The 25,007-nt window shown below is 57.9% G+C and overlaps 8 protein-coding genes across 8 annotated transcripts in view; 6 read left to right on the top strand and 2 right to left on the bottom strand.

The window, feature by feature from the left end:
* Positions 1-466, top strand: part of SPRG_20336 (hypothetical protein) — a gene marked incomplete at both ends in the record, with an annotated part of 676 nt that extends 210 nt beyond the window's left edge. The window contains one exon of the mRNA XM_012346556.1: positions 53-466. Within this exon, the coding sequence (XP_012201946.1) occupies positions 53-466 (414 nt within the window). The remainder of the gene's footprint in view (positions 1-52) is intronic.
* A 548-nt stretch (positions 467-1,014) lies between these two features.
* On the top strand, positions 1,015-2,403 carry SPRG_07079 (hypothetical protein). Its single transcript, XM_012346535.1, has 8 exons — positions 1,015-1,107; positions 1,155-1,217; positions 1,268-1,365; positions 1,409-1,703; positions 1,755-1,826; positions 1,880-1,976; positions 2,024-2,170; positions 2,220-2,403. Exons 1-8 carry the CDS (start codon positions 1,057-1,059, stop codon positions 2,348-2,350), a joined length of 954 nt encoding a protein of 317 aa, XP_012201925.1. The 5' UTR covers positions 1,015-1,056; the 3' UTR covers positions 2,351-2,403.
* SPRG_07078 (hypothetical protein) lies at positions 2,404-6,202 on the bottom strand. Its single transcript, XM_012346534.1, has 10 exons — positions 5,973-6,202; positions 5,737-5,918; positions 5,217-5,690; positions 4,798-5,171; positions 4,370-4,750; positions 3,846-4,316; positions 3,668-3,796; positions 3,499-3,620; positions 2,844-3,450; positions 2,404-2,797 (listed from the first exon to the last, which is right to left on the bottom strand). Exons 1-10 carry the CDS (start codon positions 6,197-6,199, stop codon positions 2,411-2,413), a joined length of 3,354 nt encoding a protein of 1,117 aa, XP_012201924.1. The 5' UTR covers positions 6,200-6,202; the 3' UTR covers positions 2,404-2,410.
* A 2,180-nt stretch (positions 6,203-8,382) lies between these two features.
* Positions 8,383-9,396, top strand: SPRG_07077 (hypothetical protein). The gene is made up of 2 exons (XM_012346533.1): positions 8,383-8,666; positions 8,720-9,396. The coding sequence occupies exons 1-2, from the start codon at positions 8,390-8,392 to the stop codon at positions 9,358-9,360; spliced, it is 918 nt and encodes a 305-aa protein (XP_012201923.1). The 5' UTR covers positions 8,383-8,389; the 3' UTR covers positions 9,361-9,396.
* A 1,000-nt stretch (positions 9,397-10,396) lies between these two features.
* Positions 10,397-12,842, bottom strand: SPRG_07076 (AGC protein kinase; the record flags this gene model as incomplete). Its single annotated transcript, XM_012346532.1, has 4 exons — positions 10,397-10,605; positions 10,658-10,952; positions 10,990-12,177; positions 12,207-12,842. 4 exons carry the CDS (start codon positions 12,840-12,842, stop codon positions 10,397-10,399), a joined length of 2,328 nt encoding a protein of 775 aa, XP_012201922.1.
* Positions 12,843-13,599: 757 nt separating this feature from the next.
* On the top strand, positions 13,600-17,257 carry SPRG_07075 (hypothetical protein; the record flags this gene model as incomplete). The annotated part of the gene is made up of 7 exons (XM_012346531.1): positions 13,600-13,686; positions 13,735-14,163; positions 14,208-14,318; positions 14,382-14,570; positions 14,619-16,802; positions 16,856-16,933; positions 16,981-17,257. The coding sequence occupies 7 exons, from the start codon at positions 13,600-13,602 to the stop codon at positions 17,233-17,235; spliced, it is 3,333 nt and encodes a 1,110-aa protein (XP_012201921.1). The 3' UTR covers positions 17,236-17,257.
* A 555-nt stretch (positions 17,258-17,812) lies between these two features.
* Positions 17,813-19,771, top strand: SPRG_07074 (hypothetical protein; the record flags this gene model as incomplete). The annotated part of the gene is made up of 7 exons (XM_012346530.1): positions 17,813-18,303; positions 18,356-18,576; positions 18,632-18,934; positions 18,980-19,106; positions 19,156-19,304; positions 19,358-19,590; positions 19,649-19,771. The coding sequence occupies exons 1-7, from the start codon at positions 17,837-17,839 to the stop codon at positions 19,769-19,771; spliced, it is 1,623 nt and encodes a 540-aa protein (XP_012201920.1). The 5' UTR covers positions 17,813-17,836.
* A 4,949-nt stretch (positions 19,772-24,720) lies between these two features.
* The window catches only part of SPRG_22193 (hypothetical protein), a gene marked incomplete at both ends in the record, with an annotated part of 1,099 nt that continues 812 nt past the window's right edge, over positions 24,721-25,007 (top strand). The window contains one exon of the mRNA XM_012346559.1: positions 24,721-24,959. Within this exon, the coding sequence (XP_012201949.1) occupies positions 24,721-24,959 (239 nt within the window). The remainder of the gene's footprint in view (positions 24,960-25,007) is intronic.

The following is a 25,007-nucleotide window of genomic DNA, read 5'->3' as shown; positions in this document are numbered from 1 at the left end:
AGGTCGAGACGGCGACGGGCGGATACGGGCCTCGCGATGCTGCCGACCCAAGTACCGCAAGCTCATTTGGATCCGCCGCGGCGACTTTCTCATCGTCTCGGGTGCGGACGACGACAAGAAGGGCGCGGTCAATTTCTCGGTCGAGCACATTTTGTACAAGGACCAGATCAAGAACCTCAAGGCCAAGGACCTCTGGCCCGACGTCTTTGTCGAGGACGAGACCAAGCGTGAGTACGACGAGTCGCTGAGCGCGCTCACGGACAAGGTCGCCGACGTCTCGATGGGCAGCGGCAAGGTCGACAAGTTTGGCAACACGATCGAAGGCGCGGCCGACGACGAGAGCGAAGAGGCCGACGATTCGGAGAGCGACAACGATGACGACCTCATGTTTGTGAACCGCAACCGCATGGGCGGGCACTACGCGCACGTCGAAGACAGCGACGAGAGCAGCAGCGACGAGGAATAAATCCGATTTTGTTTCTTTTGTTAATATATCTACCACGCATATACTAGTATCCAACTACTCGATGTCGGAGGACCGACTGCACGAGTCGGGCAAAGTATTTCGTCGCTCGACGAAGCGGTCATCTCGGTCAAGAAAGGCGAGAGAGGGCCACCGGAGACAATCTTCACAAACTTCAAGCGCCAGGCCACTGACGCGCGAGAACGTGGCTCTCGTTGAGGCTGATGGGGGCCGTGGTCGGTGCTAATTCGTACACCAAAGGTCGTTGGCACCGCCAAGTGAAAAGCTGGCGAGGATGATGATGCCTTCTTGTGGCTGGGCGTCTCTCAAATGGAGCGCATGATGCGTTGTCGAACGTAGAAGACGCTTCGTCGACGCGAAGAGAGTTATCTGGGTGCGGTGTCAATCGTGGCGACGGTGGCGATCGCACACGGGGCAAGGGTGTTGAGGAGACGTGTGAGAAGAAGGAACAACCGCTTTGGCACCGAGGAGACTTCTACACTGTAGGGCCCCAGAAAAACGGCCATCCATAGTCTTCAACCGCACTAAATCGGGCGCAGCGTTTCGCCTCCGAGTCGCGTAGACAGGCAGCGATGCTCGCGAGCAAGCCACGTCCAAGCCTGCCCTCCAAGTCCAAGTGGCAGGTGCGCGAGTGTCCCGCACGCGTTGCACGAATGAATCCTGATGCTAGTCGAGCACACACCTTGGGTCCAAACCGCTCTTGACGAAGCAGCTCGGCCTCGATCAGCGCAAGGTCTCTCTACGCCACCTACACCGAATGTCCCAAGGTAAAAATGCCCGTAGAAGCCAGTTTTCACGCGGCGGGACTCGGCGCCGCGCAGTAGCAACAACGAGCCCGAAAAGTCACCAGCCCCATCAACCGGGCCCGCGACACCCCTCCGGTGCGACCCACTACGTCGCGGCTCGTTGCCAACGCAATGCTAGACGCTGTCGGTCGGCGTCCTCGATCCGTCAAAAGATCATTGACGCCAGCGACTTTGGAAACAACAACCTTATTAGCCACACTCCTCTCGCCACCACGGCTGCGGTCGTCGACCTCGAAACTCTTCCGCCTCCCGCCTCGGTCGAGACCTGCAAGTACGCCAAGAAGACGGGCCTCGCATCGCAAAAGTCGTACGCGTCAATGGCGCTGGGTCGTCGACACAAGTTTGCTCGGTCGTCGGCGACCGTCTTGGAAATGGAGCTCGCCGAGCGCCTTGGCGAAATCGAAATGGCCCAAGTACACACTGCAGCCGATGCAAAGACGGGGTTGTACCCTGAATCCGTGTAGGTGCCCCAGAAGCAGCGCGCGCGGCTCCAAGTGGCCCGGGATCTCTTGGACCAAGTCATCTTGCAGGACCGCGTTCGTTTCCAAGATCATCTTTCCGAAGCCACCACCTCACCGTTTTTGCGTAGACGTACGCAGGCATTTTGCTCAAGATCCGCACCGAGTTCAACAAGCATTTTGACATAACGTATGCCGAGCCGTCCGACGACGTCGGCGCCCCCTTGGGTGAGCTCAACCACTATTGGCGATGCTTCATGAAGGAGCCATTGTAGATGTCTATCTCGCACGAACCGAAAACCAAGCGCTCAAGCAGCTCTGCGTCGAGCTCCAGAACGAAGTCGACCAGCTACGGCACGTGCTTCGCTTTGAGCCGCTCGGCAAAGTCGGCACCGCTTCGATGCCGGATGGACATGAAGACGGTAGACACCCTGGCTACAGTTGGTGCCCCATGCATCGTCGTGTCGCTAGACGATGTGTCGCTCGTGCTACCTGGCACGACCGCGACCTACTGCGTGCCGCAGACCGTGCCCAAACTAAACTTTGCCGCGTTGAGTCCGTACCAAGACGACGACGACGACGGCGGCGGCTACGTTGCGTAGCTCCCTTGTACAGCAATGCCATACACACCGACAATATGTACAAAATACATTGCGGCGGTCTTAGTGCGGCGGAAGCACGTGTTGCATCACGTCGCGCAGCTCTGCGTCCGCAATCGACTTCAGCATCGCACGAAGGAGTGCGACTTGTTCTTCTTGGAGCGCCACGCTTCGCTGCTGGAGGCTCCCGAGCCGCCAGAGACTGAGCAAGACTAGCAAGTAGCCCAGCAGCACGAGTCCCCACAGCAGTCGGCCCTCCATCTTGAGTGCGACCGGTGGCACCATCGTTTTGGGCACCTCGGCCACGACGGGCGGTTTCTCGGTACTCGGCGCTGTCGTCGGTGGTGTCTTGGCCGTCGTCGTGGTCGTCGTCTTCTTGAAGGCTTCGATCGCCTTGACCGTCCAGAGCTTCATGGTTTCCTTGGACTCGGATGCGGTTGCGCCTTCGATCTACGTCGACGATGCGTTGGCCTCGGCGAGGGTACTTTCCACAAACCTGCTTTTTGAGCCACGTGCTCTTGACCCAAAAGAGGCGCACGCCCGTGCGGAGACGCGTGTCGCCGTTGGCCAATGGCGTCAAGAGCCACCGACTCTCGGCGCGAAAGTAGTCGTGGTACGGCGCGTCGGCGACCGTCGCCGTGACGCTGAGCACGAGGCCGACACCGTCAGTGTACGAGAGACGCTGCACCTGCGACGTCGGGATCGCACTGGGCCCAACCATGTACTTTTTGTTGTGCGTATACGTGACCGTGCGCGCTTTCTGGAACGTCTCTGGCCGCTTGAACGCCGTGTACTGCACCGGCGACGACGACCACTCGCCGACGCTCACGTTGGTCTCCCCCGACGCGTTCAGGAGCGCGTCCAAATAGCCGGCGGGCTCCCAGAGCGACTTGTAGGCGTACGCCAACGGCAGCGACAGCACTTCGTCCATGACCACGTCATAGTCTTGCGAAAGGATCGTCTCTTGCTCCGAAACATCCAGACTTGATTGCGTCTCGGGAGCCTCGCCGTTGGTCGTCTCGACTTCTTCCGAGGGTGTCAAGATGGCTTGCATTTGTTGTTGAATCTGCCGCAGCTGACCGATTGACTGCATGCATTCGTCGCTAGAAACACGGTGATCATCCATCCGCGCCGAGGTTCGAAGCGCGTACCGGTATAGAAACGACGCAAAAAAGAACCGGCCTTGCGTCGCCGTCGTGAGCTCGAGGGCGTTGGGAACAACGATCGCCGTGTTCTTGCGCTCCATGTGCGTAATCTCCGTGAGCGGCAGCACCTAGACAACATGTGTCATCTTGTCTTGAGGCAAACACCGGCGTCTACCACAAACGCGTCGCGCCAGCCTGTAAAGCAGAGGTACGTCTGCGAGAGGTACAGTCGGCCTTGGCACGGAAAGTTGTGGAGGTACAAGGCACACGAAAAGGTCGCCACGACGTGCTCGGACGCGGCCAACTACATGATTTGTTTCAACGGCCGATTCAATCCATCCATAGACACGTACGTTGAAGACGCGCTGAAACTCGGCCGAGCCCATCGCAAAGAGAAGTGAGTCCTTATCGTCCTTGAGCTCGTCCTTCTTGTCGAGTATCGCGTCCGCGTCGCTTGCGTTCGAGTCTTCCGTCTCGTCCATGGTCCGCGCCAGATTCGAGTTGCTCGACGTCGCCACGAGCTTGGGCTTGGACGTCGACGTGTGTTTGCGAAGTTGCTCGAGCAAGACGGGCGACGTCGAGAGCACTGGCACCAAGGTCGGCGCCTCGGACGGTGGCGACTCTTGGACGACGTGTCGGATGAATTCTTGAATGTCGCACGTCGCCGAGAGCTGGTCGACGTCCGTCACGATCGCTTGGGACGCGTGCTTCAAGCCCAACACGAGGTGGTCGTGGGCCTTGACGAGCGACCGCAACGAGCTCTTCTTGACATCGAGACGGTATTTCTCGTTCTTCAAGTACCCCGAAAGCACGCGCTGGAGCTCCTACATACCACGCGTCAAATCGCGATCAACTTGGTATTCTTCATGAAATGTACCTGGCGAAACATGTCGGCTTTGCCGAGCAGCGTGGCCGCGCTCGCGTCAACTTGGGCCGAAAGATCCGTAATCTCGTCGCGAAGCTGGTCGACCTTCCAGCCGAGCTTGCGCTCTCGCTCCGACGGACTGTCAGCAAGCCCAAGATGGTGCAGCATGTCCTCCTTGTCGCTGTTGTTGGACTGTGTCATCTGGTTGGCATCGAGCTCCTTGCGCTTCGCCTCGAGTCGCGCCACGAGTCGACCGTGGGCTTGTCGCTCGGCCAAAATGGTCCCGTACAAGCGTCCGAGGTCCGCGTCCAGCGCCGTCTTGGTCTCGTCGTACTCGTTCTTCATCGTGCCCAGACTCAAAAGCACGGGCTCGGCGAGGAGCGACCCAAACTCCTACATGAAACCATACTCTACCGATACATTGATACAAACACGCGTACGCGATGGAGGTACGCGACCCGCTGCAGCTGGGCGACGACCGCGGCCCATGCAGCGCTAAAGGTCGCGCCTTCGTCGGCCACCACGGGGTACGACGACGCAAAGAGTCCTGTCTCTGTCTTTTCGTTGGGCGGTGTCCCATGGATGCTCGAGAGCTTGTCGAGCGCTTGGACAAAGGTTTCTTCCGCGGAAATGTAGTCGACCAGTGTGTTGAGCATGGCGTGTGTGCAGATGACGCCTTGGTCGCTCATGCTCTGCACGCCAGCGACGAGGTCCGCCAGTCGACTGCTCTCCGTGTCGAGGAGCCACGCCGTCTCGGACGTGAGCTCGGGGGACTGGAGCCCCAGGCCTTGCACGAGCCCATCTTCAATGTCATCTAACGACAGCAGTGAGGACGACTTGTACACAAGCAGAGAGATACCGAGCACATCGATCGACTGGATCGCTGCTTGCATGTCGGCGATGACTGCTTCAATCTTCTTGAGCGTCCCGAGCCGCGCCTTCTCCGTGCGCAAGAGCAAGTCTTTAATGTACTCGATGCGCTGCTCCTCCGTGACCTCAAAGGCCCGGAGGTTCTCCTTCAAGCTGCGCTCGTAAACGGTTCGCTGCGAAGCGAGCGCCTCGATGGCACGCGTGTACGCGGCTTCGGCAGCGACAATGTCGTCCATGGCGGCCGCGACCTTGGTGCGCTGGCGGTCCTGCGACGTGAACGCAAGGTTCTTCGTCGAGTCCCACACTTTGGAAAAGAGATCCGACGACGACTTGTCGCCGTCGGGCTTGCGGCTCAAGGACGCGAGGAGCTCGAGCGCGTCGGCACACTTTTTGTCGTAGCGCTCCTTGGTCTTGTTGGCCTTGGTGACGTAGTCTTGGTACCGGCTCTTGACTTTAAGGCCCTCTAATCCGATCCCATGAGTCGAAATTTTCCCGAAAGTTGAACGCACCGGACGTGAGCCGCTGGATCTGCGTGTCTTGCTGCAGCGTGCACGCCTTGATGCCAGCAACGATGCTCGTCGTGTGCTTGCTCGCGAAATCGGCGTGCTCGGCTGAGATGGACGCCATCGCCTTGTGCACGGCCGCCCAGACCGACGCCACTTGTTTCGCCCAGTCCTCCGACTTGGGGCTCCTACGCGCCGCCTTAGCCTTGTATCCGAAACGCCAATCAAGCGGTGTGTAGTACTGCTGGATCTTGCCGAGCTGCTTGCTGTAGAGCATCTCAAAGTTGGCGCGATCTTGAAGGAAGAGCGACATGGCTTGGCATGTCTGGACGCCGTTCTTGCCCTTGGCGCACACGGCCGGGAAGGCCTCGAAGAGGTGCACGTCATAAGTGAGCGGCTCTGGCTTGGGCGACGTCGCGGCGACGGCCATCGCACTGTCGACGGGAACGACCTCGGCCCCGGCTTGCATCGGCCAGAATGGAAATAGCGCTCGTTTGTGGGCTTGCACTTCGAACTTCGAGGACACTCCCTGCATTTCAGGGCCCGCCACGTGTCGTCGGGTCGTTTGGATGCAACGGCGTCAAGTATTTAATGTCGAAATTGGTATGCACAGTGGTGACAGAGCCTTGTAAAACAATACGTAGGAGCGAGATGGGAAGGAGTTGCCCATCTTGCCACGTCTGAAACGCGACCGTTGGCGACTACACGTGGCACATGCCACCTCGTATATTCCAATGTCGTAGCTTCGAACTTCGTTAGGACACGCAACGGCGCTATGTCGAGTGCAGTTTGACGAACCAAGGAAGGGCCTACGGAATAGTTCAACTGAAATAAATCCCTAACTGGGATCCAGGCTGACGCTACAAGACCGCAGGCAGGACCAGGGAATGGCTGGAATGCAAGTCCATCGTCACAAAAGCTCATCAAAGCGCTACAACCCGCACAGCAAATGATGTTTTCGCCAAGTGCTCTGCACCGTTGCGAGTGACAAACACGGCAATTCGACGCCTGCACTCTCCCTTCGTAACTTGCTGCACCCCAAGAAGTTTTTTGGACAGCGCCTGGTGGGATAGTTCGTTGGGATCGCATGCCCAAAACCCTATCAATGGCCGCCAACTCGACTAGGATCGTAGAGTCGGCAGTGTGCCTTGCCGTCCATGCTTGTATTTGAACCGACGCCCTACTCGACTGCTCCAATACTTGCGCCGCTACCTTCCTTGCTCCTACCGATACACGCATGATTAGAAAGCTACGATTGAGTCGGTCGACTTGCCCAGCGAAATCTAGAGCGTTTTTCGCGCATTTTTATTGGCCAGCAATTCCGGTTGTAGCCAATCACGTCGTTGTGGTGGGATTGTAGCCATTCACACTCGTCCATGTCGCCACACGACGCACCGCTCTCGTGTCAGCGCGCTGGGCTCAGCTCCAAGTGCTCCTACCAACCGACGTCCAGGTTCCTCTAGGCGCCTTTGTCGATGACATTGCCTCTGCGATGCGTGAGCTGCTGCTCGAAACGCATGTCTCCAAGCTGCCGACCAAGATCGTCACGCTCACCGTCGGTGGCGCGTGTTTTGCGACGTCGCGTGAGAACCTTTTGCCTACTTCTATACGATGCTGCAGTGGCCCGCCAACAAGAGGCTCGCGTTGCTTGTCTCTGATCTTCAACCAGGCGAGTATTTTTGAACATCGAGCCAAGATTGTTTTGGCCCAGCATGACGTACGGTACCTTCAAACTGGAAAACTGTTGTGTGTTAAGAATTACATAGCTCAAAGTGTACCGATGACGTGGCAGCCTGTCTACGCGAATCAAATCTTGGAACCGAGAAGGCACGCAACGCAAGCGTGGTAGTGCGGTGGTTCGTTGCTGGTAGTCTGCACAACGCGTCTGTGGGAAAGCCCGATCGTACCAGCACTCTACGGCTACTTAGTCTGAGCTCCTAGTCTGGCGTCCTCGTCGTCATGTGCGTACCCTGTCGGTGCTCAAGCACGCTCAAGTGCGATGCGCAGAGACGTCAAAAAGTAGTTGCCGACCTTTGGTTTGTCGTCACAGCCCTTCAAGCGCGCGTGGCCAAGTGCTGCATACTCAGCTTGTAAAGGACGGCTTTAAAAACCAACCTACCGCACATTTTATCTACATGGGCGCACGATCTGGGCACCGCGCTTCTTCTATTAAAAATGGTCTCCCCAGATGCAAGTCAAAAGAACAGGGTCCTCAAATCATCCGAGTCAGATCAGTTAGATGTGCTTGCCCAGATTGTAATACGCATAGTTCGCATACAAATTTGACGTTAGTAAATAGTATGGTTTTACAAGCCTTCCGTTATTGGACCACTTTCCTGTATCGTACCCAGAGTGTAGCCAATTGCGCCAGAGACAGCCAGAGACCTTCTGAGTCAGAAGGTCTCTGGCCATGGTCTCTGGCTGTCTCTGTAAACTTGATGCGGGTCAGACGTTCTGACCCGCATCTAGGGTACATTTAATGTACCGTATGTAATAAGGCGGGAGTGTTGCATTGCGGCGCCCCAGACTCTCGTCCAGGAGGATACTGCTGCTATTACTAAATGGATTTTCTCCCTCTCCTTTTCTATGCAGCATGTCAAAACTTCAAGCACCCCTATTGCCAAGCGTTGTACACTATTCTTTTTTCGGACCCTGGCAAATGACGTTCTCAGCGTCGACGGCAAGCGATGCGTTCGAGGCGCGCTGGGCCGAGCTACGAACGCTCCTGTCGCCAGAGGTGCAAGGTCCGTTCGACGCTTTTGTCACCGACGTCGTCTCTGCCCTTCGCGACACCCAGCGCTCCACGGTCGCGCCACCGACCGAGATCGTCACGCTCAACGTCGGTGGTACACGCTTTGCAACCTTGCGTGAGACTCTTTTGCGGTTTGAAGACGGCTACTTCCACGCGTTGCTCCAATGGCCGCCCAACGACAATGGTATTGCTCGTACTTTTGTTGGCCTCGATTGCACGCACAAAATGGTGGGTTAGGCGAATACTTTCTGGACTTTGACCCGGCCTTGTTTGCGCCCATCATGACGTACCTTCGCAGCGGCCACCTGCCTCTCGATCACATTCCTGGCGACGCGCAAGCGGACTTTTACAAGCTCTTCGACTTTCTCCAGTTGCCGCCCTTGGCCGCGTGGGATGCCGCCCACTGCCACGACGACATTTTATTGAGTGCGGGCGACACGGTCATGGGCAAGCAGCGAGGATCCAACGCGTTTGTGGGCGCCGTCGCGGTCACGCCGCTGCGACGTTTTTGCGTTTCGGCCAAAACAGCGTCGTCGTTCGAGGTCGGCTACTGCCCCCGCGAAGCGTCGCGCGAGGAAGGCACCACTGTCCATGGGTACGTCCTCTCGATCGAGATTCACAGCGCTGGCGAGATCCACGCCGTGCTCAAGGCCTACCCTGCGAAATCCCCCAAGCCGCTGCCACCGGTGGTGGTTCCGCCCTTCAAGGCGACGTCGTCCGCGACAACCGTCATCGTCACGCGCGACGACGACTCCATTTCTTTCGAAGTCAACGGCGTTCTCCTCGACCAGCACTTTACCGACGTTCCTAGCACACTTGCGCTCTATCCGGCCGCGCGGCTCTGGAACGTCCAGCAGCGCCTTCAAATCACCGCGTAAACACATAAGAGAACGAAACACTGTACACAAGCCTGAGCCAAGTGCAGTCTCACATCCGCAGAGCAACATCGCGGCGACCTGCTCATGAGAGGAGGACGGTACTTGTGCATTTGCGTCGATGAGTGGGCCGAATTCAACCGAAAAACGCCTCTTGTGGCAGCGACGATGCGTTGGTCATCATCTGGTCGTTTCGCCAAGCCGATGTCACATTTGCTTCGCATTCTCACTTTGTCGCTACGGTCTGCGCACGCTGGCGGCTCGTGCTGATGGAAATGGTCAAGAAGCTCAAAGAAATCGACTCGCACGTCGCCAGGGATGCCGTCCCGAGGCAACTGGCCGCTGCAAAGGAGCGTCAGGATGGTCTGTCAGGATGACCGCAAACAAGACCAAGTCTAAATGGTAGCTACAACTGATGCGGCGAAACGAATCCTCCATGTTGTGCTAAGGTGCCCCTTTTCGCCCCCTCTGTCGCAGCATCATAGGTATCCATGCGTTGGCGAAGTCTTTGTAATGAAGATAACGCGGAATGTGCGCACGGTCTGCGACTTCATCCAACAGGGCTCGAGGCTAGGTTCTTCGGGTGACACGAGTCGCGTGGTCTCAACCTTCGGGGCAATGAAGTTAAACGTCAGTCTTGCTTTCGCTGCCTTGACAGTGCACTGTCAAGGAGCGGGCTGCAAAGCCCGACGACTCCACCTCTGCCGTCAACTACATCGCCGACTGCCGTGCCGGTGTGAATCGAGTGGTTAGGTTTGAGGCGCCTGACGTGCAGAGCGAAGATTTCGACTGTCTCATTGCACCGAGTTGGAGAGGTCTTGGGATGTGGTGCCGTCGAAATAGCCAACCGATGCGACTCATCATAGTTTCCACGAGTCTCCTGTCGACGCTTAATCCAAGTCGCCTTTCCTCAGCTGCACTCGTTTGATGCGCTTGGTTTCTAGTGTCACGGTAAATCTCGGACGAAGAAGAAGAAAGAGGAGGAGCGAATGTCGCTTGTGCAGCATACATTGATGAAATAGGAAGATTGCAGCAGGCACTAAAAGTCGGCAAAGTAGTCTTCACCACTGTACTTGACAATCTTGCCCGCCTTGGGGAAGTGACCAAACTGACTCAAGTCCAGTGCATCCTTGATCGGAGGCGTATACGGCGCTGTCAGCGTCTGGGTTCGAAGCGCGGCCCAATCAAAGCACGCTTTCGAGAACCACGGATGCAGCATCACGTCGTTCATGCCACCGGGCAGCGATCCTAGCACCACCAGCATCTGTTGCTGTTCCGATTCCTTTCGAGAAATACGTACCCAAGCGCAGCCGCGGGTTGGGCTCGAGCAATTTCGTGATGAGGTCCTTCGCTTCCGGGTCCACGCCGTGGGGGAAGCGGAGCGTCGATGACGAGTGCAAGACGTTCCAAACGACTTGGAGGTCGTCGTGGCAGTCCGAGTAGAACGGCGTGTGGCCCACGAGGAGCTCGTAGATGAGACAGCCAAGAGCCCAGTGGTCGACAGCGAGACCGTGGCCTTTCTGAAGCAGGATCTCGGGCGCCATGTACTCTTGCGTGCCGCAGACCGTAAACGTCTTTTCGCAGAGCGCGCCTTGCTTGAGACGGAATGTGCTTGGCAAAGCCAAAGTCTACCATCTTGAGATAGCCCTTGTCGTCCAGCATGAGGTTCTCGGGCTTCAGGTCACGGTACGCGACGTTGATGGTCTGCAGGTATCGGAAGACCTCGACGACATTCGCGGCGTAAAAGCGCGCGGTCGGTGCGTCAAAGCCGCCGGCGCTACCTTTTGCTAGGCAAAATGACTTTTCGTAGAGCAAGCTCCAGAGCTCGCCGCCCTGGACGAGCTCGAGCACCATGTAGAGCTGGTCGCGGTCGGCAAACGTATCGATGAGACGTAGAATGAACGGGTGGTTGCACTCGCAGATGATGCGCTTCTCGTTCAGAATGTTGTGCACTTGGTGCGTCGCCACAATGTTGTGTTTCTGCATGCACTTGAGCGCATACGTCACGCCGCTCGGCTTGTGCTTGACCATGAAGACGTGCCCAAAGGTGCCGGCGCCGATCGTGTCGACCTTGTCGAGCTCGGAAAAGTCCAAGTGCTTCTGCGTGGGCACTGGCGTGCCGAGGATCGACGCCTGGATAAGCTCTTGGCGCTTGGCTTCCTCGGCCATGACAGCGCGGAGCTTGCTGAGACAGCGCTCAAAGGCGGGGCGGTCGAGGCAAAGGCACTCGACGGGCCCAGACGCAATGACGTCGGCGGCCCGCGGCTCGTTGTGCAAGAGCGTGCGCTCGCCGAAAAACTCCCCGGCCCGGAGCTGCAGGACCTCGATGCCAGATTTTTGTACCGACACGACCCCTTGCTGGAGGATGAAGAACGTGTTGCCGATCTCGCCTTGCCGAATGATCTTTTGGCCGTCGGGAAACGAGACGGTGCGGAACGCAAGCGCAATCACGTCGAGCTCCGAGTCCGAGAGGTGGCTCAGCAGCGTGATGCTGCGCAGCGTGCGGAGGCGCACTTGGCGGTCGAGGAGCGTCTGGAGGGGGCCCAGGAGCTGCGTAAAGTCGCGGCGCCCGAGCATGTAGCATGTGACGTTGGTCTCGGCGACGCAGTTGACCTTGCGCGGCTCGTTGGTGAGGAGCGCGCGCTCGCCAAAGTACTGGCCCGCGTGGAGCGTCACGAGATGCTCGTCGTTATCGCTCGAACAGAGCACGGTGCCCTGCACGATCATGTAGAACGTGTTGCCTTCGTCGCCTTGGCGGATGATGGTCGCACCCGCACCAAAGTACTCCATGCGGAGGACGTCGACGATCTTGCGCAGTGGCTTGTCGCCGAGGTGTTTCAAAAGTCGACTTGCTTGAGGAAGTCGAGCCGCGCCTTCTGCGACTGCATCTCGGCGGTCGTTGCGATCTTGCGAAAGATGACGCGGTCGATGCTCCATAGCGTACACGGAGACGTTGCCTTAATCGTGGCCGCGCGCGGCGCATTGTAGAGCAGCGCGAGCTCGCCAAAGGCCTGGCCGCCGACGTAGTGCCCGACGACCTTGTCGTCGACGAGAATCTGGCACGAGCCGGCTTCGAGCACGAAGAACGCATCGCCCGTGTCGCCTTGCGTAATGACCTCGTCGCCGTCATTGTGCGTGACAAGGTCCATGACGCGTGCGACCTCGAGAAGCTGCGCGTCCTCGAGCGTCTGGAAGAGGTAGTGCGCTCGGAGCGCCTTGGAGATGATGCGAATGGCCTCGTCGCTCTTGGCGACGCACGGAAGCAGAAGCATCTCCGACTCGGGCTCGATCGAGCGCCCGCGGATGCGCGGTCGGCGGAAGACCGACTGGCAAGCATGGAGCATGCTCTTCATCGACATTACCGTCGGCGACGTCACCTTGGGCGCGGCCTCGGGCGGCGCCAGCACCGAGCGCTTGCCGCCGACGCTGACCTGGATCTGCCCGGTCGTGAGGCTATCGCGCTGCTTGCGTCCGATCGAGCTCATGGGAAATTGCCAACTGCAGGAAGTTTCGCTGGCAGATCGCAATATTACTCTGATTTTGGCCAATCGTGTGCCAGTTTGCATACAGGAAATAGTGTGGATGTCTATTGTTAGCCGCTTTAATTTTGTACCAAGTGTACGTTGGCCCTCGGATGCTCAGGTAGAATATCCATGAAGTTCGTAGCTCACCAGCCTCGTGCAGAGCACAAGAATTAACACGCGACTGAAGTCTATGGGAATGCTACATAGCTCGGTGAAAATGAAGCATCTCGCGGGACGATGGCTTGGGAATGGATAACGCAAGTGGACGAAATAGTAGGCTATCGTGGTCATGCTCAATGCTGCCGGCGAAAACTGGCCATTGACTAACTGACATGACCTAGGAATCCCTTCGGGGATCATCCGTAAAAATTGGAACGTAACTGACATGACCTTGTGTTATGTTGGACCAAGGGTCAATGACCCTTGAATACCCTTGTTCTGTTTTCACCCGTAGTTTGGAGCTCTCGGAACTCTGGTAGGTTGTTTTCTCCCGAGGAAGCCTCGTAGCGATGCAATATCACATCAATTTCACTTTGAAACCCCATTTGTCATAATACGCACCTCTGAGGAGTTTCGTAAGTGATTCAACGCCAATGTTGTGTAACCGCTCACACTATTTGAGACAAACGCATTTCTCATTTTCAACCAATCCTAAACGTCCTCGCGTTTGATTCGCTATAAAGCCGTCCGCTGGAATTTCACCCGCGCCGACCGCCTCATGGCCAGCCTCGAGCGCTTGCTGGAGACGACGACCGATGACATTGAGGCCGTCGAGGCGCACCTCGCGCGCATAGACATGGCCGAGGTGCGAGTCTACGCTGCATGCGTCTACGTGTCAAGACAATGGTTGTAGATTGAGGGCCTCATGCGCGGCCTGCCACAGCACGAGCACGACGACGCCGCCATGGCCTTTGTCCGCCTCGTGCTCGGTTGCCCCATCGAGGGCCAGTCCCTTGCCTCGGCGGCGTACGAACAGGCGATGCCGCGTCGACGCTGCGTCGTCGACTTGCTTCTCTCGATGGTCCTCGAGAAGAAGTTGCACTACAAGTGGGTCAACGAACTCTCAATGGCCTTCATGGTCCTCGTCGACGAGCTGCGAGACGACGCCGACGCAACTCGCAGCGTCATGAACGAGATTCAAAGCGTGCTTCAAGCCATTCTCGCCTTGCTCCATGCTGCGCTGAACAATTTCTCAGCCGTGGACGCAAGGAGCTTCCAATCGATCCTCGATAGCGTGCCGTACCTCGTCTCGTTGTTGCCGCCTTCGTCCGACACCTCCATCGTACGGGATTTCGCGTCGAGTTCGCTAAGATTCTCTTGTACTAGCTCGTGGAACAGTTGCTTCAACTGCCGTGGGCCGCACCAACCTTGCACCTCGTACTGGGCTTTGCCCGAGGCTGTACGTTCTTAACGCGCGCGCACCACCACAAACTGCAGGTAGACAGCAACACCAGCGTCTCTACGCTTATTTAAACTCAAACATCGTGCTGGTTGGCGTAGACGCTCGTGCGAACTACGCTGCCGTCTCTCTCGTCCCAGCTCGCCTTTGGCTTTTGGGACGACTCGGTCCGTGCGTGCTACGAGCTCAGTGATGCGCACGACGATCTGATGTGGATCAGCCTCTCACGCGAGATGCTCGCATTTGCTCCACCGTCGCTGGAGCGCGACCTCGACTACCTTTTCCAAACGGTACGCTCGTGTTGCCATCAGCAGTGTGCCATCATGAATGCGGCGTAGCTGTTTCAGTACTCGCCCGTCTACGTCCAGCGCTTCCACAAGGTCCTGCGGTCGTCCAGCGCCGCGTGGACGCCGCTCGATGTGCTTGTCGTGCTGCACGCCATGCACGCGACCCAGCCGCTCTTCAAGCTCTCGATTGCCAAGCCCGAGTCGGAGCACAAGCAGCTCCAGAAGACGCTGCAACGGCACTTGGAAGCAACCGCGGTCCTCGACATTCGCCCGCTCTTGCGCTTCTCGAAACACTGGAAAGCACTCGTGCTGCTCGACGCTGCTGTCGCGTGGCTACCGACGTCGGCCGCGATCGCGCACCACACCTTTCTGATTGTCTTTACCGACGTGCCCGAGCTCCGCACCGAGGTCGTCAACCTGCTCCTCTCGGCGATCGATGCGACGGACCAAGCGCTGCATGTTTTGGAGAAGCTCGCCATGGACCAGACGCAGCTCCTCGCGACGGTCGCCCACCAGCTCCAAGACCGGGTGGCCCACCTCTTTTCGACGTCCGTGTCCTGTGGCACGCGCTTGCTGCATTCGCTTCTTCCGCTGACCGCTTCGTCGGCCTTTGAGAGTTTTGTAATGGTCTTTCTGCGCAAGCAGCTCGTGGCCCCATTGCCAGCCAACCAAATGGCGGCCATAACACTGTGGTGCGATCTCTTGCAGCGGCCGACGCTATCGTCGCGTCAGCAAGAAGACATTTTCACGTGCTTTCACGATGTGCTCCACATGCCGAGCGCGGAGCTCAAGCGCCATCTCCTCGAGCGACTGCCCGCGCTCCTTGCATCCACGTCGGTGGCGCCGCCGGCACACATTGAGGCGGCGTGTCGGCGCAATCTGGCATGTTTCGTCGACTTTACACCGCCAAATGCGCCGACGCTGCAGAGTGCCATTGACGCCGACGCGGCACCGGTCTTCGCCCTCTTGCTCGACGTCCTGCCGCGTCTCAGCCCCGAGGCCGCCGCGTACGTAGACGCGCTCCGCCGCGCGCTGGGACAGCTCGTCTCAAGTGCGCACTGCATCGCCTACTTGAATCAGCCGCCAACGGCATCGAGTGCGGTTCGCGCGGCCGTCTACGCCACGTGCTGCGATGTCGCGCACAGCGTTGATGTCGCGCGGCTGCAGTGCACGCTTCGGCGCGTGCACGGGTCGCTGCCCCAGGGCCAGCTACTTGGCGCCCTCGACGCCTCGAGCTGCTGCCTGCAGCACACAATGCTCGGACTCGTCGCGCTCGAGAAGCAGTCGACGCACTTGAGCGTCGACGACGTGGCCGTGGCCGTAAGAAGTACCGTGCGCTTGTACCCCGAGCTCGTCCAGGGCCAAGGCAGCATTCCGCTTCTCCATGACGACAATGACAATGACCAAGTGGATCTTGTGGCTACGTGTCGCCTCAAGCCGCTGAAAACGTACAAGTTGTCGGACGTCTTGGGCGCGATCTTGCGGCTCTGGGTCGCGCTCGCCAAGACAAACGCGCACTTTGACTACCGCGCCTTTCTCGCCTGCTGGCACGTCGATGCATGGGAGCCTGTGCTCGCAGCCTTTCACGAGCAGCTCACGCACCTCTTAAGTGGGTCGTCGCACGTCTACCTCGCGCTCATCCTCGTCGAGTGGCTCAAGCTCGTGCACGCCCAGCTGTCGCCGTCGAGCCATGTCGATGTCGCCGACGCCATGTACCTGCTGCTCTGCGAGAACGCAGTGGCCTCGCCCAACCTCCTCCGCGCGGTCTTGAGCATGAGCTTTCCCAGCAATGTGCCGCTCGAGCGCCTCATCGCCGTGCTCCGGGAGGCGCAGGCACCGGACGCCGACGACCGCATCTCGACGGCGCCAACGGCCAAGCACAAGCGGCTGCGGCCCGCTGTGACACACCCGCTCCTCGTCTCCGAGACAACGCGCGCAACCGCGTATGTACTCGCCATGAAGCACGTCGAGGGCGCCCTGCACAGTTGGTACGCGCAGCTGAGCTCCAACGGGTCGCCGTCCACGCCGTGGGCCAACGTGCACGCGATGCTCCTGGAGGCGTTTGTGGCGCCGCGCCTCTCGTGGAAGGCGGCTGGTGGCGTCCTCGACAGCGTCCTTCGCATTGGCAAGTGCGTCCTACCGGCGATCCACGGCGGCTCGGCCATCGTCGCCATCATCCGTGACCTTGTCCTGCTACAATTGACGCTCGTCAAGGCGTGGCAGCTCTACGCCTCGGTACGACAAATCCATCTGCTTGCGTGGTCGACTGTAGTACGTACATCCGGTAGGCGACGGTGGACATGACAACCAAGATGGACGTCTTCTTGCTCGAAGCCACCTCGACGCTCGGGTCGGCTCTCAAAAAGGTATGGTCACGGTGTACTACAGGAGATTGCAATGTACGCGACCGTAGAAGCACGCGTTGGCGCCCGACGACCGGTCGATCGTCGAGGACCTCACCCAGCGCATCATGCAACACGTGCAGTCCATGTCCGAGATGACCAAGAAGCAGACAACGCAGCTTCGGCAGCAAGCGCAGGAGCTGCGGACAGCGACCAAGCAGCGACGGAAGCATCGACTGCGCAGTCGACACGAGTACATTGACGAGTGTCTCCGCGAAGAAGGCGGCGACGACGCTTTTGCGGACCTCGAAGACTTTATTGCCTAAGCGTACACGCGGTTGTTCAAGGGGATGCCACACGTCTGCTGTGATATGTGTTGATGTAAGCTCATGTACCGGTAGTACGAGCTACTCGAGCGAGCTACTCGAGCGAGGATGGGCGCCGGTCTTTCGAGCGCTGCAGGCGGCTCGAGGTGTGGAATCTTACGTACGGCAAGCGCCACCTTTAGCCGCCGAGGGCATCGCACTGTAGTGTACTTAAAAGTACCAAGGGTGCATGTCTTCCTTGTGCTTGCGTGACTTGCAGTCCTGCGCCAGCTGGTTGCGCTCGCTGCTCGTTGGCACTCACGCCGCAGAAAGCATGACGCGCAGCTTGTGTAATGGCCCATTGCAGTACCTGGTAGCTGGATCCGGAGATCGCGCAGTGGTGGTTACCATGGTCATGGCTACGTCAACCACGCCTCGCTGGCTCATGGGCTCGGCTGCGACGGTGGGCGAAGCAGCGCCGTCCCTGTTGCGCTGCTCCTGTCGGTGGCAGATGCCACAAGTGCCGAAAGTAAGCTGTTTGCGGCGTCCTGTTACCAATTCCGCATATTAGTTCTGAGAGGGTGCAATAGTACAGTAGGAGGTTTTCAGCGTCGGCAGCAGCATGCAGCAGCGCCGGACCCTCTGCGTCTCGCAGCTCCGGAGCATCTGCCTCCGCCACTTGAGCTTCACGAGCAGCACGGGCGCGAGCGACTTCTCAGCGCCCAAGATGGGCGCTACCGGCGAAAGCCTCGGCGAAGTCGAGCTGCCGGACCTCTTTGTGCGCCTCGCGGCCGGCGCCACCATTCTGTACGAGAGCGACGTGGCCAAGGAGACGCTCAATCCGACGTGGCCACCCGTCGAGCTCGACGAGCGCCTTGGCAACACGATCTCGCCCTACGAGTTTCTCCAGGACTCGGTCTTTGAGCTCATTGTCTACCGCTACGTGAGCAGCGACCGCAAGCCGTACGAGCCGCCGTATGTAAGCCTCAAGGAAGAAGACGACGAAGACGAGGACGACGAGGATGAGGACGACGATACAGGGAATGGCGACGACCAGGCCAAGTCGACCGCCACGGACGAAAGCGACGGGTACGTGTCTCGCAGCCCGGCCATCATCACCCATAGTATGTCCATGATGCAGGCGCCACGACATGCGGAGCTTTGAGGAAGTCCTTCGGTTTGTCGTGCAGCTCGATGCGCTCGAGCCGCTGCACTGCGACTACCGCGATCTCTACGGACTGCCGCTCAACACACTCATCCTCGGCTTCCAACTCGACAAAGACTCGGAGCAGTACTTTGTCCCACGGGATACGATGCTGCATTTGGTACAGAGCGGCGCCATGAACGGTCGTCGGCGCAAAGGTGCTTTCTCTCTGCCATCCTCAGCGCAGTCTTCATCCAGAGTACATCTGTGTAGAAGGCATTCTGCGCGAGACCAAGTACTCGCTGCCGACGGCCGCGCTGCTGCTCAACACCAGCATTGGTCTTCTTGCCGAGATCGAGCAGCGCAAGCGTAGTATCGAAGCCAAGCGTGAGCGCATTGCACAGCAACTCGCGGCGCACGAAGCCGCCGCCGAAAAGGTCGCGCGCTACGTCTCGATGGGGACGACGACGACGACTCATCGTCTCCGTATCCAGGAACAGCAGCGGCTGCGGCTTCAGAACCGCATTCTCGCCTTGCGCAAGGAAGTGGACGAGCGCAAACAAGCGCAGTCACGGGGTACGACGCGAGATCGGATGGGACGGCCGTGTGATGCACGTCTAGTGAAATCGGTCGTCAAGGTCGAGAAGCAGCTGCTGCAGCTCGACGAGCGCATTCCGCGGACGCTCGTGCACCTTATGGACATTCACAACAAGGCGAGTGACGAGCGCAGCGGTATCTGGGAACGACGGTTCGCTTGCATCCCATGTGCCGGATTCAAACCATTGCATGCACCGTAGGACCGAGGTGCTCAAGGTCGCCCACAAAATCCGATCCAAGCAAGCCCATTTGGTCGTCCAGCTCCATGACATTTACCCCATCTCGTACGTTGGTGCGGGCGAATATTGCATTGGCGGCATCAAATTTATGAACGCCGACGTGGCCAATGGTATCAAGCGTGTATCAAGGTGTCGATGGCGTCAAAAATGCTGCGATCGCTAGGCAAAGACGACGAAATGCTCTCGACAGCGCTCGGGTACATTGCCCACTTTGTATTTATGCTCGCCAAGTACCTCGACGTGAATCTCCGGTATACCATCGTGCACTGCTCGTCGCGCTCGTTCATGCGAGACGACGTGAACGACCCGTACATCGAGTACCCGCTCTTCAAGCGCGGCGTCGAGAAGGACCGGTTCGAGAAGGCGTGCGTCTTTCTCAAGAAGGACGTCGAACAGGTGCCGTACCTACCCCTTGTCGCTTGTCGAGGCTTCAACATCAAAACATGTATAATAGTTGATGCAAGCACGGGGCCTCGACATCGTCGTCAACAGCCAGCTCCTCATCCGCCTCAAATCGATCGTCGACGCTGAAGTGGCGTGGCTCCAAGCAAATAGCAGCGCGGCCTCATCGTCCTAATGGAACGGCAGCGTGCCTGTCCGAGCCAGCCTCTCGCAAAGGTTCGACAACACAATATTCGTGTTTCGACCAATCGCAGGTCGCTCGAATTTTGGCATGGGCCAATCAAATCCGTTTCGGGTTGCATTTTATCCAATCCAAAAAATAGCCACAAATCACGCTTAATGATATTCAGTGGGTGCAGCATTTTAAAGCCACTTCATCAAACCCATCTTGCGATTCGTATCGAACCGCATGACATCCGAATTAAAACACATGGCCGACATGAAAAAAAGCGTCGCCCATTCTCGTGATTTCCGAAGACGACGAGTTGTTGCATCTTCCAGGTCCATCGACATGGCCCTCGAGCTTCGTCGTGTTTGCGTGCCTCACGCCGGCCATCAACTTGCTGCCAGAAAGTCCCGAGTGGGTGCTGGCCCGCCACGGCGAAGAGCGCGTGCGAGGCATGCCTCGTGCTCCTCCGTCGGCGCCAAGACGTGGCCGCCGAACTCAACGAGCTCCAGGCCAAGCAAGTGCACAAGTACAGCGGCGCCAACGGCGTCTACAAGGCGTTTATGGGCACGCTTTTGTGAGCATCTCAGCGTTCTCGACCTTGCCGCTGTACGTGTACACGGCCCGCGGCTTTACGGGCGTCGCCCGGCCGCTCATGCTGGCCAACTGCCTCGGCAGGGAGCTCCTCTTTGCGAGCCTCTCGTTATTTCACATTGAGAAGCTGACGCTGCTGCAGTGTCCACGATCTCTTTCAGATCTTTGGCGTCCGCGACCAGACCGCGCTCCAGGCGCTGCTGATCACGCTGTTTGCCGTCAAGGCCTCCCTGCGCCACTGTGGGTTGTGGTCGTTAGCCTCTTTCGCGTGCACGGGCGGTTCATTGCGGCGCCGCTCTTCTTTGTGCTTTTTTTGGTCTTCAAGCAACGGCCCGTACCTCCGGATTGACACGGCGACGACGCCTCGAACGGCCTCGTCTGCACGACGTCCGAGATGGAGTACGAGCGCAAGATGGCGGCGATGGCGGCCGCACAACTCGAGTCGGAACCGCGACGTTTCTCGCCAAACGTCCAAGCGCATCCCGGGCAATCGGGCGCTGTCACCGCGCAAGACCAGTAGCACGCCGTACCTCCAGACGCAGAGCTTTGACGACCATACCTCCTCGCCCCAGAAGAACGTCGTGGTGTGAGCAGCTTGCAGACGAGTCGGGCTGTTGGCATTTTGCAATGTGAATCAGGCTTCTTGATGTGGTGGGTTAGAGTTTCTGAGAGACTTGAGGAGTATGGGTGGACCTTCTTCTCCTTGGCGACGCCGTTGTTTGAAAGCTTGGGCAGACGACGTGCAAGCGCTGGCTAGTAGCTGCGAGTGGACCGCTGCCGCGCCTCCAAGGTAGACGCCGTGGACCGTCGTCGTCTGTGTGTAGCGTAGCGTCGTCTTCTTTGACTCGGACAGAATCATGGTCCTCGTGGCGTGGCCGAGGTGCTAGGCTTGAAATGGTCTCAATTTTGAAATGCATGAACTTTCAAGGGACGATTGTCGTCTTGGGAGAGCAGCTTCTCTTTCGTAGCGACATCGATCAACCGCATGCAGGTGCTTGTTGTAAAGACGCACTATTAAATATGAATAAAATATTGAGAAGCGCAGGCGCGTTCCGCGGGCTGGTGACGGACGGTGCATGCTGGCCTACGCGAATCACGTTCGACGCACTGTCGTCGCGGGTGTCTACACATGCCCATGAGCCAATTTGGCGATATTTCTCGGTTGCCCTACGACCATGCGCAGCGTCGTCACGAGCAACGCGACCACCTTGGCTTCGATATTGGCGGCCTTCGGGAGGTCGAGCGCCGTCTTCGTTGCCTGGAGGAAGACGACGTCGATCATGTTTCCATGCACGCGCTCAACGATGCCGATAGCACGTCGCGAATTGTCGACCTAATCATTTTATGCGTATTGAGGAGACGAGGCAGCCGATTCGCGCACCTTGAGGCGGACGACGTCGCCCAGGATGAGCGTGATCTTGCCTCGCGTTTGGAACGTCGCCGCGTTCGGGTCCGAGACGCCGTCGAACAAGGCGGCGAGCTCAGTGCACGTGGCAGGCAACGTGTTTTGCCTACATTTGCATAGAAAACATGAGATTGGGATGCAACATCGAGAGGATGCGTACCCCGAGATGATCGCGGCTTGGGATTCGGCGACGAGAAGCGCGGTGAAATGCTCCTTGTATGTTTCCTCCGTTGACATCGTGGACGAGAACTCGGGCGCCTCGGACAACAGCACTTGGAGAAAAAAGTCGCGCGTCTCGGTCGAAGCTTTCGGCGTCTTGGGCGTCTTGGCGTCGTTGAACGCCGTCTTCATCGCCTCGGTCGATTCGAGCTCCACCACCGCCTGGAGACGCGCGCCGGCCTTCGTCTTCTTCTTGGCGGGCGATGACACCGGCGACGGCTGCGGAATGAACTCGATCAAATTGTGGTGATCGCGACGGCAACGGCGTCAAGCGTCGCGGCGATGGAGACATCACGAAGCGCCCGCCAATGAGTTGGGATGACGGAGACGCCGCGAGGTGCGGGTTACCTCTGATGCGCTGAGGTGATGGAGACGTCATGATGTGTTGGTTGCCTCTGATACGCTGAGGCGTTGTCGGCAGGTCGACCGGGATCGCAGCGGAGAGCTCGAGCAGTTTTCGGACGTCGCGCTTCCACTTTATGAGGCGATGCTTCCCCGCAAGGAGGAGGTCGAGTTCTCGGCTGCCAATCGCGATGAACTGCTTCGTGTCGATACCCGGAGCGAGCTCCAGCTTCCCTTGCCCGATGAACCCAGCGCGGTGGCCGAGAGGAAGAGTTGGGAGGTTGGTGAGCATCACCATTTGCGCGCGCGCTTTGTTGTACGGCAGCACGACGAGCTCGTCCGTGGACTGGAGGCCGTTCGGGAAGAACTCTTGGAGCTTGGCCGTGTCGACGTCGTGGGTATCCTTGGGGAGAAGGCTGCCAACGTCGCGGAGCGAGACTTCGACCATGGCCTTGAGCGCCGTCGAGACGTCATGCGACGGAAAGACCGCCGTGACACTCGCCGGGTCGAGCTCGTACGCGATCGTCCCGCCGGGGCTGGGGCGACTCGTGACAAAGCGGCCCGCCATCGTTAGCCTCTGCTTCAAGCTCTCTGGAAAATGGAAGCCACCCCTTAGTTAGTCGTAGGTTCGCGCGCGCTTCGTCCGGCCTTCCAAGCGCGCGCATGCATGCTTGCCGCCACCGCATCTCATCGACGCGACCAGTTTGATTTTTAAGGCATCTTTTTATTTTATTGCATACTTATATCATGTTGAAAAAAATGGACCCAAAAAGTAAAAGAGATAGGCCCCCTACCTGACGCCCTTTGAGGTCCTGTGATTTTGGACGGTTTCGCCTACAACGCTTTTCTACCGGCGCCAGGAAACCAGCCGCATCCACTTGAGTTATCGAGTACGATGCTGCCGGTAGGTCGCGTTCCGCGTTGCTCGTCGAAGAAGACCAGTGAGGTCGCACGCGCGTCCATAGCGCGGTATTCCACGCTGTCACTACACCATATCGACCGCCTTCACCAGAGACGGTCGCGTCTCTGTTGTATGATGACGGGTGTCGGACCTACCATTTTACACGACAGCATAGAAAAGCCTCGTCGTTTTGAATCCCATACAATGTATGGTGAAAACACACTTGCACTCGCGACCACGGACCACAGACACCACTACTAGTACGTAGGAGTACGATCGATGACGTGAGAACGATGCTTCGTGGCTTGATTTGCAGCCTAACACACCTTGTATGCCACGACTGCAGACGTATCCAGTGCGCTCTGTAGTGGTCGCATTCGTCTCACAAAGGGGTGTCACTAAATTGACGACACATGGAGCAATCGCTGTGCACTCCGCGCACGGCAAGTTGTCTGCATCCTCGTAAACGCGGATGATTGAACCACGTGTAACCGATCAAAGCGAATAACTTCGCCCGGTTTAGAATGCTTTTGAGCACGTTCAGTTTAGGTGCCGACACTATACGGGCACTCGTGGTGGTCTAAATGACTTGCGTCGCCTCGATTCCAGACGCCAGCTGTAAAACTACCTAGTCCCACACAGCGTCGTGCAGATCCCACCATCAGACGTCTTGGACTCGATCTGTAGAACAACTTGTTCATAATACAAAGCCCACAATGCCACCTCCATCATCTACTTTTATCTACTTTGCAGCGGTACACACGCAGCACCGTCGTATACGCATCACGTTTCGAGGATTGGTGTAGAAAAAATGACCATACAATCATCAAAATACCTCGGGATGGCAAACGAATAAAATGCGTACAAAATCGTCGGTGCACCATCACCACCTTTGCACACATAGTGTCATTGCTCTGAATTCGTACGGTGGTAGAATTCAAGCTACACCTGGACAAGACGGGCTCAACCAGATTTACGCGACATAAAACAAAACCTCGCGCAAAGCCGCAATTTTTTGCTACACGCAGCTCTCTCGTCCAGCCACTGGTGCTGAGCCAACAAGCATTTTCTCGCCTCAATACTCACCCCAAACAAGGCTTCAACAGTGGAGCAGCTCCAGTCTTGTACCTCGTGGACCCGATCACTTTCTCTCGGATATCTAAAACACGATCTGTAGCTCGATGTTGGGGCGTACAAAATCGTCGGTGCACCATCACCACCTTTGCACACATAGTGTCATTGCTTGAATTCCGCTAAATCGAAGAATTTTGTGCTGGCGTAGACGCGGCGGGCTCAACCGGCTGCATTCATTTTGGCAGAATAACTTCTTCGGGTCCAAAGTTTGACATGACTATTTCAATAACACTATTTCCGTGTTGTCCATTTGCAATGTACGGGACCGTATCGTATGGCAATTAAAACGCAAGACGTACAGTACAACGGTACGTTATTGTACGTCCGGGATGCGACGACGATATCGCACACACCGATTTGGTCATGATGGCCTGCACCTTCCGGCGCGCGCTCCTCGCCGTGGGCCTCACGTGCATCTTGGCGTGCGCAGCGCTGGTCACGTATCTGGACGAATCCTCGTACCTCGCCATGTCGCTCCGCAAGTTTCGCACCAAGCGCGAGGCCGCGTGGTCGACGCACGACTTGACGAAGTTTAGCCGCGCCGCCGTCCTCTTCTTGCCCGCCAGCAGCGGCAACGACCGGTTCCTCTCTGAGTTTCGCTGGTTCCACCGCAGCTGGCTCGAGATGCAAAAGCATGAACCAGCGCTGTC

The sequence above is a fragment of the Saprolegnia parasitica genome (genome assembly GCF_000151545.1).
Source record: "Saprolegnia parasitica CBS 223.65 unplaced genomic scaffold supercont2.29, whole genome shotgun sequence".
Classification (NCBI taxonomy): domain Eukaryota; phylum Oomycota; class Saprolegniomycetes; order Saprolegniales; family Saprolegniaceae; genus Saprolegnia; species Saprolegnia parasitica.
The sequence above is the reverse complement of the archived record's forward strand: the minus strand, read 5'-3'. Positions and strand labels throughout refer to the sequence as shown.